The following is a 14,864-nucleotide window of genomic DNA, read 5'->3' as shown; positions in this document are numbered from 1 at the left end:
AGGATTGCATTGAAAATTCCACCCGCGTGTCAAAGAACAAAGTAGATAAATGTTGTCCGGTCGTACGAATGATAGGCCTGGACATGAATTAGGCTCACGGATGAACAATTTTTTTCAGATTACGATCAGGATTCCGACTAGTCTGAACGTTTATGAGGGAAGGTTGCTGTAGCTTTCTTTGGGAAACAATTTTTACGTCTTCTCGCACGAAAGGATTCTATGTTATCTCATTCGACGCGCAGGCTCCCTCATATTTTTATCTCGTTCGTTTCGTCGCCTTCTAAACGTATGAATCAGGTTATCTTGTATTTTCGTATTAAATATTATCGTTTAATTCACACATACCCGTTCTGTGATGTATCATTAAAATGCACTTTGTCAAACTATGCAAGTGTCTAGATACTTTTAGACAGCAGTATATTTATGTAATACACGCTTTCTATTTTGTAGCAATAACGTAGTAATAAAGATAACTGTTAATTGAAGGATTTACAAACGAATCTAGATAACAGCACATTGCCAGTTGAATAGGAATTCACTCGAGAGTTTGTGTTCCCGTCTGACTACGTTTGGACCAATTCCACTTACCGAGGTATACCACGCATATACTATCGTCGTTTCTTTTTCTACTTTCAAACTGCCATTAACCATAATCATAAAAAGACCATAACGAGTTATGATGTAATTTTCCCGCGTAAATTCTTTCGAGTAATCGCTTCCAAATAGATTTACCATCCCCTTCGTTTTCTCGCAATAGGCTTTTCGTACAACGAATTCCCCAAAAACAAGCTTTTACGATCGTAACATCTGGATCTTCGCAGAACCGTATCAGGAGATTCAGAAACTGAAATCTGTTCGCCTATAAAGCAGCGATCATCGTTGTCGTCTTATAAATAATGCATGCGATCCTTGGTACGTACAAAGGATCGTTCTGACAAATAAACGAAATTCTCGATGCTTTCTAGGTGTGGGAAATGACGAGCTGAGCGAGACAAGAAAGGCGAATATGTCAGCGAGAGCTCCGTCTTTGATTCTTTATACGCCTCGATGTTTCAGGTTACCGTACACCGAAGAGAAAATATAGAACTACACACTCTCGTTCTTACGTTTCCGGACGTACAAACGCTTTGTATCGAAAAGTTTGCCCCGATGCAACAATATTTTATTTTCCCTTTGACCGCGAATTCGATAATCGGTATCATGTTAGTGGAGCACGCCTCTCGCCTGCCCTCTGTTTCGAGACTCAACGAATGCTAAATTTTATCGCGTGTTTCATTTTACCGTTACAATTGCATTAATAAATCAGCGAAAGACGTATCGTCCGTTACTTTGATCGAATAAATTTCATTCGTATTATTATAAATAACGGCTCGTTGTTTGACACTCGTCGTTGTGCATTTTTTATCAAATATTAGCGTTTGAAAAATTTCCCAACATTTTTCGTACAGAATGAAATATCTGAGAAGCTCCGTCGACTAAATCCATTCCTTATAATATAATCCTTATAAACATAGACACCGACCGCGTTTCGAATTCACCGATAACCGTCCAATATCTTCGATATTTTTCGATATACAAGCTCGTGGGTGAAAACAGGCTTTCCATCGAAAACATCTCCAAGATGTCTCGTTATCCATGCAAATGTACGGTCGTTTCTGGGCGAAATTTTACAAGATACTTTCATACGCTGTTTCCTGTGATTCGTTTTATATTCGAACACAGTGAAACGAGTTCCACTAATTTGAAGCTTCTACGACTAATCAGCACGTTCTTTTAAAGCCATCTAAGAGTGGCTCGATAGAAGTTACCGGTTTGCCGTATTAATTAGAATCGATCAATTAGCTCGTTAACCTACTTTTTCGCTAGTCTAACGCGCCCGGCTTGAAATATTAATTTGAACTCGAGAGGCTCGAGAATGCGCTTCTTATTTCAATGTTTGGACCCTTCTCTCAGCTAATAATCTTTAGAAAAGAATATATTGTTCATTCGTGAATAATTTATTTCGTTCGAGACTCGTTGGTGATTATGTTAACGTTTCAAATCGATGAAAAATAATCGTAACGACGCAATGGACACATCAAGATCCCGTCTGACTATAAACAGACTGTGCTACTACGTATCGCTCACGAAGTTCCAACTTTGTGCAGTATTCTGCAAAAATGTTAGACCGTCAACGATAGATTCTACACTGTTCGATTATGGAGCTTGGTATAAACTACAGAAAGATGTATACAGAGAATTTTTGTATCTCCGAATAGTTGCGAACATCGTTCGTCTTGATTTAGTAGAAAATTGCGTTAAGGTACAACATGGTTCGTTTTGATTTAATTAGTGGATTAAAATTACAGTGTTACAGTAAAATGTCATATTTATGCAGGACAGTACAGAGAAAATGCTATTCAAATTTTATATCTGGCTTGCACGTTCTCCGAGTCTCGGTGCCATTAAGAATTTCTGCGGAATTTTGGCGCGTCCAATTTCCTTTCAAGGCAGTATCAATTTAGATTCTCTCGCATTAAAATGCTTTAAGTATCCTATTGATTCCTACAAGTAAAACATTTTCATTTGATAGATGGCGAAAGACTGTGACACAGTACTGTACGCGTTTCGATTTCCCGGCTATAAACGTATCGTAATACAGCGATATTGCCGGGATAAAAAGGCAAGGAATTGTCACGAGAAATAAATTTGAAAGCGTACCTAATGGAAAAACCGTTCTCGGAACTGTCGATACGTTTATCACACAAAACGTGTCATCGTTTCGGGGACACGATTACAATCGGGGTCAGAAAGGAAATAACAAAGGACGCGCAATTTCTACGTGAACGTCGTACCGAGCGAAGTGACGAAATTGCATTTCCGGCGCGGATATCGCGTCGACGCGAATATGCATACTGTCCTCGCCGCTGGAATTGTTTCTCCGCGACTCCGTCAACAAATATCTTCGAGGGTACGAGGATCTTTGCCCCTCGCTATCGTTTTTCCTCGTATATAGAACACATCCTATTTCCTTCGAGAACCAGCCTCGCGAGTATTCGCCAATCGAATGATTTAGGGCTCCGAAACTGTTCGATTTAAATCAAACTTTTCCAAGTCGACAATGTATCCTCCTCCGTTGTTTTATAATTAAATAGTCGACTAACAAATAAATAGCTAATTCTAAATTAATAAATAACTGTTTATTCTTCGGGCTTCCTGTTACAAACGAATTTATGCAATCCTCTGAGTAAACTGGCTATTCGATCGAACACAAACTTCCGTATTTGAACCGTTGCGAACCGCGACTCGCACTTCGCATAGCGAAAGATGAAACGTAAATAATAAAATCGTGTATAATGCACACCACGCGAAACTTCAAAGAGACCAGAGTTTCTGAAAAAGAACAGAGAATCGTATAATGTGAAGCGACATAAACGCCTAAAATATTCTGCTTTCTTTTTTCTTTTTTCGATCGAGGAAACGATTCCTTGCGAAGGCTCAAGGCTCAACGCATTTGTCCGGAAGTTGCAATTAATCCTGCGGAAAAATGTGCGCGATCTTTGTTACTAATTCGTAGGCGTCGCGACGTCGATGGGTCTACTCCCAAAGAATTTCATTACGTGCAAGTTTATGCGAACAAGTTTTCGTCTCCATGCGACATCCGTAACTTCGAATTCGGAAGTATCGTAATATAACGCGGGCAAACGTGATCGTAGCACTCGCTAAGTTTCTGCATTTTAAATGAAAGATTAGGGTAAAAGGCATCCTCCTCGCAAGCAAGTAATTAATTGAATTAAACGTTCATCGAAAAGATTTCAGATATCCTCAACCTTGAGCTTGCAAGAGTAGGTCATTTTTGCAGCTTCTTTTTATCGAAGCCAAATTTCTTGACTTGTTCTAAGAAAAGTTCGAGTTTGAGCCTCGCCTCTTTTAAACACAATAAAAAATTCATATTTCATATAGCTTTAGCCGCGATCGTTTTAGGCCAAATATAGAAACAATCTACGTATCGTAAATACGACTTTTAGAATCTAAAGTCTCCATCGGATTAATTCAAGTAGCTCTTTTATCTACTCTACTATTATACTTACTTGGCTCGAAATATTCTTTTAAATTTCTACTCTCGTTCTTATTAATACTAAAACACCACCGAACCTGCTATAACGTGGTTATAACGACTGATATCGAATCTCTTGTTTTTGCAATTTCTTTTTGACTCGGATTTCTTAAGAAAAGAAGCTAAAACGAGCTCCGCAGAAGGCTAGCCACGGAACTTTTGACCTTCGTTTTCTAAACTAGTTATTAAAAAATTTGACCTCGGATGCTTGAAGTTAAATAGTTCCATCCTCGTGAAGCATTTACGATAATTCTTAAATTTAGAAGGTATTTGCTTAGAATCCACGTCAAAGCAGAATCATCGGCTTGATCGTGAACTTGCAAGGGGAAATACTTCCTTCTTATTCCCTCGAATATAAAGCTGTTCGACAGAGACTCTCGGTGTCGTAAAGTTAATTGTCTGTCATCGGAGTCCGCTCGATTTTGACGTGAAACGCGCAATTCTGTTAATTTTAACTCGCAAGATGCACGTGAAAACGGACAACATCAAAGGACTTCAACGTTAACAGCCGGTTTACATTCGTGGCATTTTGTGTGCTTTTGAGTGTAACCACCGAGGTTGCTCGTGTTTCAGAGAGGTCGGATGAACATGTGTACATCTTTAAAATGGCAAAAGGCGTCACGTACGAATACATATTTAGTTTAAGGTAAACCGATAATTAAACGCGCCGGGCTCGTGCCCGGAATGCGGACGGAAAGTTGTGTGAAAATCTCGAAAATTCGCTAAGTTAGCCATCAAAAGGAAACTTTGACAGCGCAGCGTTACGCCGAAGCTAAAAGAACCAGTGGCGTTCTTCAATGTTAGACAAATTAAATACAAACGAAATTAAATTTCTCTATATCTGCCAACTTTGACCACTGTCGCGTTTCTAGCTCGCGGAACGATCGTATTTGATAATAGGTAGAAATTCTCGTAGCAAAACCATTTCAAACGTTGCACGCGTCTTTTTCATGCTCTCGTACGGTTTCGAGGAATTAAAATCGCGAGATACGATCGGTGGGAAACTCAAGGAGCTCGCTTAGGAGCTTCAGGGTAAAATGGTAAAAGGTAGATGGCGAATATACGGAAGAATAGATTAACTTGTACGGTTGGACGAGTTGAATTCGAAGGAACGTGTTCGTTCAAAGATAAACTAAGTCCAGATAACGCTAAATTATTCCAAGTATCCAGTTAATAATGGGATTGCGTCCAGATAAGGACGCTTAGAAACGAATGTGTCAGACAGACAGACAATTGCAGGAGAAACCGAAAGGCTGACAGTTCGTGGAATTAAACGCATTCCGATATTCTCGACGCTAGTACGTCTCTTATCGGAACCGTAAAAATTTGTCGAAATTCTGCTAGATTTATTTTTGTTGAATGTTGCAGGATACTGGCCATTTGGAGTACTCTGGTGTAACGTGTATGTAACGTGCGACGTGCTAGCGTGTTCCGCGAGCATAATGCACATGTGCTTCATCTCACTGGGCCGGTATCTGGGCATCCGAAACCCGTTGAGGACACGGCACACGTCCACCAAGCGGATGGTCGGCTTCAAGATCGCGGCCGTGTGGTTGCTCGCCATGTTGGTCTCTAGTTCCATCACAGTTTTAGGTAAAATAGATTCTACTAAACGTTGGAAATTAGCGATTCCTACATTTTTACTTCTAAGCGAAAATACAGCAACTGTAACGGCCACTTGCAGCTTTGAAATCCTACAACGTGGTATTGAATTTCTGTTTGAGAAATCCTATTGATTCTCGTTTCAGTTAACTCCGACAACGAGAGCCGATAGCTGATGTAATTTTCTGTTTCTCTGGTATAACATTAACGAGTATAGCGTTGCAGCATCCGACTCGCAATTACGCGACATGTGGTGAAAAAACAACGCACAATTGCGTTTCTTACGCGAGTCGATAGCGTAGAATCGTCGGAGTAATTCGGGACGAACACTCGTTCGAAATAATAATCGAAAATATTCCATTCGAAATATTCGAAAAAACCTCGTTCCGGAAGACGTAAACCGGATGAACCCACTCGGAGAAATCGGTTTCCTTTAAACGTTTCATCGAGTATCAAAGTAAATGGAAAAGTTTTACGCCAACTCTTCTTCTTGCTCTTCTCTACAGCGAAGGCTGCTCGATATTCGAAACTATTCCAAATACTATGCAACCAGGACACGGATAGGTCGATAAATGACTACGGTTTTACCCAAACGATGCTGGTGTTCGATTTTTTTTGGAATCGTAAAATCGAGGGAAAGAAGATGAATCGCATCGCATCGCATTTATACGCTTCCACCTTTCTCGTTAATTCCGAACTTTCTGCTATAATCTGCATCCTCTATTCATTTATAGTCCATTGGAATGGCAATTTCGAATTTCACATTCCGCACAATGTATTTTTATGTTACGCAAGTCTGTAAATTACAAATACGCCGAGGGTGTAAGTTTGTGTTTTAAGCGAAGGCAAGAAGATTCTCTATGGCTCGAGCTAAGACGAAACCGAAGAATAACAAAATTCCGTCGGAGATTACATTTTCGAGGGAATCGAGTTTAAAAACTTGCCAAGTGTATGTAGGCGAATTTGCCTAATCTCCAACTAGAGAGAAAACTAAACGAGTAAACAACGGAGAGGGTAATGGTTACTCTACAAGCGAAAATTAACCGTCAATGTAAAATAAAGATTTTTCGTTTAAAAAACCTGTTTAAAAAGAAATATGAAATGAAAATATTTAAGCAAAAATTAATCTGCCATACAAACCCTCGAAGTTGATCTCCTCGAAAACAAGACTTCAGACAGCAAAATTTTATTTCACCTTCTCGACTTTCTTCCCCGTGTAGTTACCATTACGTATTATTCGCATCTATAAATCGTAAATTATGATAATATATACAAAAAAAAAAAAACAACAACAATCGGGTAATCGTGAATGATCGTCCAAGTTGTTGGTGATTTTACAGGTATAATAAATCCCTCGAATATCATGCCTCGACCAGGGACGTGCGTGATTAACAACAGGGCGTTCTTCGTGTTCGGTTCTCTGATCGCCTTTTACATTCCCATGATCGTCATGGTGGCCACGTATATACTGACGGTACAGCTGCTCAGACAGAAGGCTCGTTTCGTTGCGGAACATCCTGAACGGGATCAATTTCGAAGGTTGGGAGGCAGGTATTTTTCGACGAAGGCTTCCTCCACTACTTCAACTACGGAAACCAGCACATCGTCGTCGTCGACGCGATACACGTGGAGAACTTCCGGCGGTGTCGGAAGCGAAAGGTAACTAACGATATATCGAGCGATTAAAAAAAAAAGAATTATTTTTCAGTCGCGGAAGCGATCGCATGTTGCCTCTGAACACACGTCGTCGCCTTAATTGCATTTATCGTCATCCTTGAACTATGCGACAAACATCATAAGCGCATGAACAACCGAACGTCTGATGCTATGCCGTTAAGTGAGCGACAACTTTTAATCGTGCCAATTAACCTAATGCAACGTAGCCTTCGCTGTTGATGCCAACGGACGTAACTTAACTGTCCCGCAACTCCACTGGCGCATTAATGGAATTAAAAATCTTTTTCGTTAGTCGCCGCTTATTTCACTCGCGACTAGACGCTCCGCTAAATTGGAAGGGTTGGAAGAAAATTAGTGGATGCAGTTAGGGAAGCTAAAACGCGAACGAGGAAACTGCGGAATCCTAGTGAGAAAGATAAAAAGTATCGCAATTAACTAACGTAGAAATTGGATTTTTTGCGTTGGTCGGTTCTTTATCGTTTCTATTTATTTGTCCAATTATGGTTTCTCCAAATATATTTCCATCCAACGTTAAATAGGATAAGAGGCTCATCCGAGATACGAATCTTCCTTTCCAAATGTTTCAGGCACAACGTTACCTCGCGATAAAACTGCTGATTAATAAATTATATCACAATAAATTTGCGTAATCGTCACCGGGCTGACGTATTTAACACCATAAAATCCAACCACCGTATCTTGCGCTAACGATATTACGAATCTTCTTTTCGGATATTCCGATTTCGAGATGAAAAATTTGCCGTGCATCCTTTATTGGCGTAACGTACAATATCGTTGCCGTATTCCGTTCATTTTTTACAAACACGATCTTCGTTGCAATTCGGTTGCGGTTCGTTGCGATTCACCATAGCCGGTAACTTGTTTTCGCGAAACAGTGATGGTTCTGCAGTTTAATTAAATTAAACGCGGGGTTTCTGTCCCGTTGTAAATATAACAGGTGCAAGGGCGCGAGGTCGAGCAAATCCCAACCGCAGTTGAATTTCGCCGTGAACGGCGCCAGCAACCCGACCGGAAGTACGGCCGGGACGAAACTGAGGTCGAAAGTGGATCAGGCTACACAAACGCCGGAGAACATAGCCCGCGAAACAAGGAACTTCACTCTGAGGGCCCTCAAGTTGCAGTTGAACGTCACTCCCAACACCCTAAATCTCAGGTGAATTTCTTTCTCCGCTCGATCGTTGCGCCAAAAAATATCCGAAATATCGCCAAACGAGATATGGACGGGCGAAAGTCTCGAGATTTTGCTTCTACGTTTGAAAGGGCGCGTTCACTTTGCCACTGATTCGAAAGAAATACCTGAAAGACGATCTTCAAGAACCGACATTTCAAAGACCTGCTGTTCTTCTATATATCTTTTCATTTATCTCGCGGCCATTACTACATTTTAATTTCGTAAAATGTTCTTTGCGATATTTCTAAGTAAATGTTTCCGATCTTACGACCGTCGTAAGTGCATCCAATACCGGTTGATAACGATAACGCGAATTCCTTCCCTCAACGACGTGTAGGACGCATCGTAAATGGGATTAGACAGCCGCTGCACAACGCATACGGTGCGTCATCGATTTCGGATGAATTTAGTTTGCCACCGAAAGTTTCTCAATTTGCCGCCGCTTCGTTTGCGCTCCTTTATGTCTGAAATAAAATCGACAAGATCGAAAGTAGAGTAGAACGAAGCGTGGCCAATTATCCGGAATGTTTAACGCGATCCGTTGACAAAGTTTAATCGCGAAATTGACGCCGTACGGCGGATCACAGAGATTATTCATCCCTCAAAATCCTTGACACAGGATTGCGCGCGAAACGAATCGTACCCGTGAGAGACACGAGGCAGGATTAGCCCTCGAGCGTGGAAATCCATTTGCATGTACAAATGATGGTCAATTCGAACTTCGACCGCTTCGTGAATCTCGAGTTCAACGAACATACATGGGAATCCTTGGGTTTCTAGGTTCCTCGCGGGACGAACGAAGAGAAGATCGTTAGCTGCGAACGCCGTGGCAACGGAACAAAAAGCCAGCAAAGTGTTGGGTCTGGTTTTCTTCACGTTCGTGCTGTGCTGGGCGCCATTCTTCCTTTTGAATATTTTTTTCGCGGCCTGCCCCGAGTGCTCGGTGCCGGTACACGTGGTCGACACGTGTCTGTGGCTCGGTTACGTGTCCTCCACCATCAATCCGGTGATCTACACGATATTCAATAGAACGTTCAGGGCTGCGTTCATCAGATTGCTGAAGTGCAAGTGTTCCAGGTGAGTGTAGAAGTATTTTACGACTATTTTACCCGATTGATGTTGAGCGTTATTAACTCGAACGCTTGAGGAGGAGAAGACTCTACAAAGGACTCTACAAATTATTTTATCGAATTACATATTCGTAATATCGTATCGTATTCCTCTCGCGATCTTAACGAATCGAGGTAGACAGTCTACCTTCTCTGGCATTTCCGACTAAATTTTCTATACTCAACACCCGGAAACTTTACTTCGTCTCTTGAAACTTGAGTTCTTCCGTTGTCTCTCCGTGTCGGTCTTCTCGAAGCTACTTCTACGTCAGGTGCAAAAAGAAAAGAAAAAAGAAGAAATAGAAAAAGAGAGTCGTCGTTGTTTCTTCGACAAACTTCCTCTACGAGAAGCAAACAAATCTACGCGGAAATAACGACAAAGAACGCAGAAACGAGGAATATGGGAACGGGACATCGAGCCATTAAATCCCATAGCACGTTCTACCGTTCCGATTGTAGGGAGAGAAGGCTCGAGGGACACTTCACTAGCGTTCCACGACCTTATTACTCTCGTTTAATGCATGTACCTGCAGGGAGAAACGTTTTCTAGGTCAGCAAGGCCGACGAGATATCGTTCGGTGACGGAAGGTGGACGCAACGCTATGAGCCTGTGCACCCCGACCGCGCTTCCATTGGTCATTAGTCTTCAGGGTACGCCGTTGTTGACGCCAACACCGAATCCGACGGCCACACCGGCCTCAGGAAGCTCCTACGTGACGATGATGCATCGCACGCCAACGTCCCTTTACCGTGACAGTTTCCATCAGCATGAACACGATCAGAATTGTTGAGGAGAACCAAGTGTTCCAGGAAATGCGATCGATGCCACGTGGAACACTCGAACGCCTATGATTCTTTCATCGAGGGTTTTCTTCTTGATCCGTGCTTTATAGAAGAATTTCGTCGGGATTTGATCGAAAAATTTTGACGCGATCCTATTTGTCGGATAAATTTCTTCGGTAAAACTATCGTCTCAACTTGAAACAATTTTCTAATTCGATACCTGCAGAAGGTACAACAGAGTATCGTAGAAAGAATAGGAAAATGTTTTGTCTTTGAACGAGGAAACTCGGAGCAAGCAATAGCGAGATGAAATTAGAGGATAATACAAGAAAGAAATGCAAAAGATTCCCGTCAACTTAAATAGCGGTATTCGTTTTGTTTGTTTGATCGTGATACAAGCGTTTGAGTGTTTTATTGTAGTCTCGAATAAAAGCGTAGTGTCGAAATGAAGGAAACGTTTAAATTGACGTCGACGTGGAATGCTCGACGTTGACGTTGATACCTGCCGCACAATTTTCCCTCGTGTCTTTTCATGCTCAATCGTGGTAAAGAAGGCTGGCAGAGAATCGGGTAATCTTCAAGTGCGAAGAATACATATATGTGAATGTGATAAAACATTTTATTATTATTTTCTCCGAACGATGCGAACAGATTGGCCCGGGTGTTTCGTCGAGTCGAAAATTATCGTTAAATCGATACGTATGTTGTAGCGAAGTATGGTTGTTTTAACGAATTACAAGTAAAACTGTATGGAATAAAGAAGAATAGCGGCGTATCGATTCCATTGTAATGGTAATGATCGTATGAATACTTTATTCACTGATCCTGCGCTATTTTCTCTTCAATACACGCCGGTTAAAATACACTATCGTCTGTGATATCGATGGAAGGTTTCTTTACTCTGCTGTGCACGTAGAGACTTGTTCGTAGAAATGTTATTTAATTAACGAAATAATAGCCACAGAGGCAACACGATTAAAAATAGCGTGCTCTTCTTCTGAAAATCTCGTCGATTTAAAATTCACCGTCTCCGAAATCTTCCACTTAGTGAAACTTAAAACAGCTTCCACGGAAGGGTCAATGAAATTTTCATAGTTCTCAGCCAGGAAATAAGTAACAGTATGAAACAGAGATGCAAAAAGTCATTCCTATTTTACTTTCATTTGTACTAACTTTTATTTGACAAATAAAAAGTATCCATTACAAATAATTGTAAACTGTATATCTTATATAATACACACATCGTGATACGAGCGAATCTTTCTCACTTTTTCATATTTTCATCTTAATTGTGTACACGCATCACTCTCTCCCTCTCTGTCTCAACTTTGTTCAAGCCTTCAATGATCATAATTACAAACTTTCTTCCACCGTGTCTTTCCTCGGCATTCGCACACACAGGCACGCACGCTAAAACACACCAATTTCTCTCCCTCTCATGCATTTCGTGTGTGTATATGTATCTTTATGTATGTCTCTCTGTTTTGTTGCCGGTTTCTCGTGTAATCCTTATTACGTAAGTCGGTCTCGGGGTAATGAAAAAATATCCTGCCTCCCTTCCAAAACTGCCGTCGACTCACTCGTCGAAGTTCGAAACGTGTTAACGATAAGAATGGAAACTACCACGTTACGTGGCAGAAACTCCGAATGTTTCAAAGCAAAATGCACGAAATACTTCCTTGAGATTCCAAGAAAACCGCAATTCAACCCCTAAAGCGGTAAATATCGATAGCTTGGCTATACGAGAGAAAAATGGATTGAATATAAATCGGAATCAACGGCAACAAATTCGCTGTTGGCAAACGGAAGAGAAGCCTGTAACTAGAACATTTCTCATTTTCCCCGACAACCATGAAAAAGACGGTACAATCGTGAGTCGAACGAAAATGCACGCGCTTCTCTGTTCGAGATCACGCGGACGTAAAATATTTCCTTTTCGTGTTTTCTTTTTTCGTTTTCTTTCTTATTTTCTTTTTGATCTTTCAGATAAACACGACGTTGTGGGAGTGAACCGTCAGAAAGAGGGTGTGGGAGTATCGATATTTCTTCTTAGACGTAAGAGAAAAGGGCGGCTCCGTGGCGACCGGGATCGGTCGTTTGATCGAGATGCGTTAAAAAAAATGCCCTTCGTAGCGTCATCAAAACCCTTTCTCGGGCCGGTGATTCCGCTTTTTTCTTCTATTTCACTTTCGTCGCATAGCTAAGTATACTATCAGGGAATGAAGGAGAGAGAGGGTAAAGGTGCTGAGAGTGTCTCTTCGAGAAAGGGAAAGAGGACGAGTTAGTTCCAGCTTGAGGGCGGCTTTTCGACTTCCTGTTCTTCTCTTTTTTTTTTTTTTTTAATCTCTTCCTTTTCACTTGCAATAAATCTGTCTTTAAAATTCGCATGCTTGTTCAAGTTGCAACCCCTAAAAGAGAACATCCGTGTGTCCCGTCGCTGATACAACGTATAAAAGTCTCAGAGGAAACAAGATGAAATCGTAGGGCTTCAAGAAGTGTAAAAAGGGACGACATTGGGGTTGGTGGTAATTTACAAGGAAATTTCGTTACTTTGTTTTCTGCAAGACCGTGCATCGGACGCGCTATACGGAGAGATCATCATGGTGTTCCCTTTTGGAAATGACATTCGATGTCTATCAAACCTTTTCATTTAAACACTGGATCCACATACACATAATAAAACTTCTTCGTCGCTCCGTTTGCTCTTCGTCTTTTCACCGACGATCGTAAGATACAAAGCGATTTTATACGTCGCCAAGAGTGACGTATATGTGATATAATATACATATTATAATGTATTCGCCATTCTTATAGTTTAACGTTCTCCAAGTTGCCTCTTATTTCCGTTTAAACGCGTTATCTATTACTTTCTAAGACGCAGCATCGTCGGACTTCGTTGCAAGTTTTCTTTTGATTCAACATCTCGTATTATATAGCGATATTTCCCAATGGAGTTGCATCTCTAATAGTTTAGCTTATCACTCTCTATTATTAGAATTCTTACACGCTTAACAGTTATACCGCAGGAAAAAGATCACGAACATTCGTTACGCGCTCGATCTGTGAAATTGATGCAAAATTACTCTGCTTAATCTTACGATTTTACGATCTTACGATAGTTAATAATAATTAAGTATAATCGTAATGCAGCAGTAGACAGATGGCCGTGTGACGATTGAGGAAAGGGACATGTTATCGTTAACGACTTCCATTCTCTTATTTTTAATTTTTCTTTTTTCCTTTTTATCATATATTATATACAAAAAGTATCCGCGTATATGATGTTTCTATCGACTTCGGTTCTCTCGCCGTTGTCCTTTTTTTTCCATTTAATTCGCTCGGAAACCTCTCCCTTTCTTCGATCTTGCCGATACATTTTCTGAATATACGATTTGAATTTTAACTTGTAAGAACTTTGATCTTCAGCTGTCAAAAACTACGATTCGTCTTGCAAAATTCGTGATATTTTTTTAAAAGAAAAATGAGAAAAAGAACAAGAAAAGTTTCTCTTGTTTATACGAGGTTTCTGTAGTAAAACAGCGAAGAACAAAGGGTTCGGAGAACATGTGCGTTTCGATAGTGACTTCTGCGGGTATCAAAATAAAAAAAAAAAAAAATAAAACGAATGGGAAATAAAAGAAGAAAAAATGATCGTATCAAAGCTTGCCCAGAGTCGTGGAAAAAAAACACACGATATAAAATGATTGGAAAAAAATAACTAAAAAAAAGAGAGAGAAAAATGCGTAAGATCGAGAATGATCTCAGGCGTAGAAACAGTGCTGTTCTTTGGCCTTTTTTGCATGAGGAGGCTCTGTTCCTCGAATGCCAATTCCAAGATTCGAAACTCGTGAAAATAGGCATACGAGCGTTTCTTACTCATAAATCCGTATAATCGAATGGAAATGTCCACAAAATAGACTGCCTCTCCTTGCGTTTTGTTTTGATCGATTAGTATTTATTGAGAACATTTTTTTCTGACTTTATTTTCTCTTTTTCTTTTTTTTCCTGATTTTATTTTCTCTTTCCTCTTCTTCCTGGGATTTCCCTCTTTCTTTTCTCACAAATGCACAAGGAGAAACGCCAATAATATGTGTGATATTATTTTGTTTCTTTTTTTTTTTTCTTTCGATGAAAAAAGGCTTCAAGAGTTCTCGTTTTTTAATTAATCTTCACTTTTCACGCGAAGAAGTATCCCTAAAAAAATTATAAACGCATCTTTGGCTCCCCCCGAATGCTTCCTTTAACACCATGCTCTAATAATGGTCTGCATTCTCGTGCACGCTGAAACAAAAGATCACCAGAAATATCTCGTTAGAAACAGGTAGCTAATATTCGTGCGATCGATAAGTATTAATCTTTCTCATACATACGACGTAACTAATTTAAGATGGTTATTCGATGATAT

At 40.4% G+C, this 14,864-nt stretch overlaps 2 protein-coding genes across 18 annotated transcripts in view; one reads left to right on the top strand and one right to left on the bottom strand.

Moving 5' to 3' along the window:
- Positions 1–12,005, top strand: part of LOC122571108 (5-hydroxytryptamine receptor 2B) — a 37,172-nt gene extending 25,167 nt beyond the window's left edge. For all 6 annotated transcript variants that reach the window (XM_043734410.1, XM_043734408.1, XM_043734409.1 and 3 more), the window contains 5 exons: positions 5,465–5,689; positions 7,039–7,357; positions 8,334–8,549; positions 9,348–9,644; positions 10,227–12,005. In XM_043734410.1, the coding sequence (XP_043590345.1) occupies positions 5,465–5,689; positions 7,039–7,357; positions 8,334–8,549; positions 9,348–9,644; positions 10,227–10,467 (1,298 nt within the window). In that variant the 3' untranslated portion in view covers positions 10,468–12,005. The remainder of the gene's footprint in view (positions 1–5,464; positions 5,690–7,038; positions 7,358–8,333; positions 8,550–9,347; positions 9,645–10,226) is intronic.
- The window catches only part of LOC122571111 (heterogeneous nuclear ribonucleoprotein K), a 92,840-nt gene continuing 89,586 nt past the window's right edge, over positions 11,611–14,864 (bottom strand). For all 12 annotated transcript variants that reach the window (XM_043734417.1, XM_043734428.1, XM_043734418.1 and 9 more), the window contains one exon: positions 11,611–14,740. In XM_043734417.1, coding sequence (XP_043590352.1) covers positions 14,713–14,740 — 28 coding nt within the window. In that variant the 3' untranslated portion in view covers positions 11,611–14,712. The remainder of the gene's footprint in view (positions 14,741–14,864) is intronic.

This window comes from Bombus pyrosoma, linkage group LG9 (assembly GCF_014825855.1).
Source record: "Bombus pyrosoma isolate SC7728 linkage group LG9, ASM1482585v1, whole genome shotgun sequence".
Lineage (NCBI taxonomy): Eukaryota > Metazoa > Arthropoda > Insecta > Hymenoptera > Apidae > Bombus > Bombus pyrosoma.
This window is presented reverse-complemented; position numbering and strand designations above follow the sequence as displayed.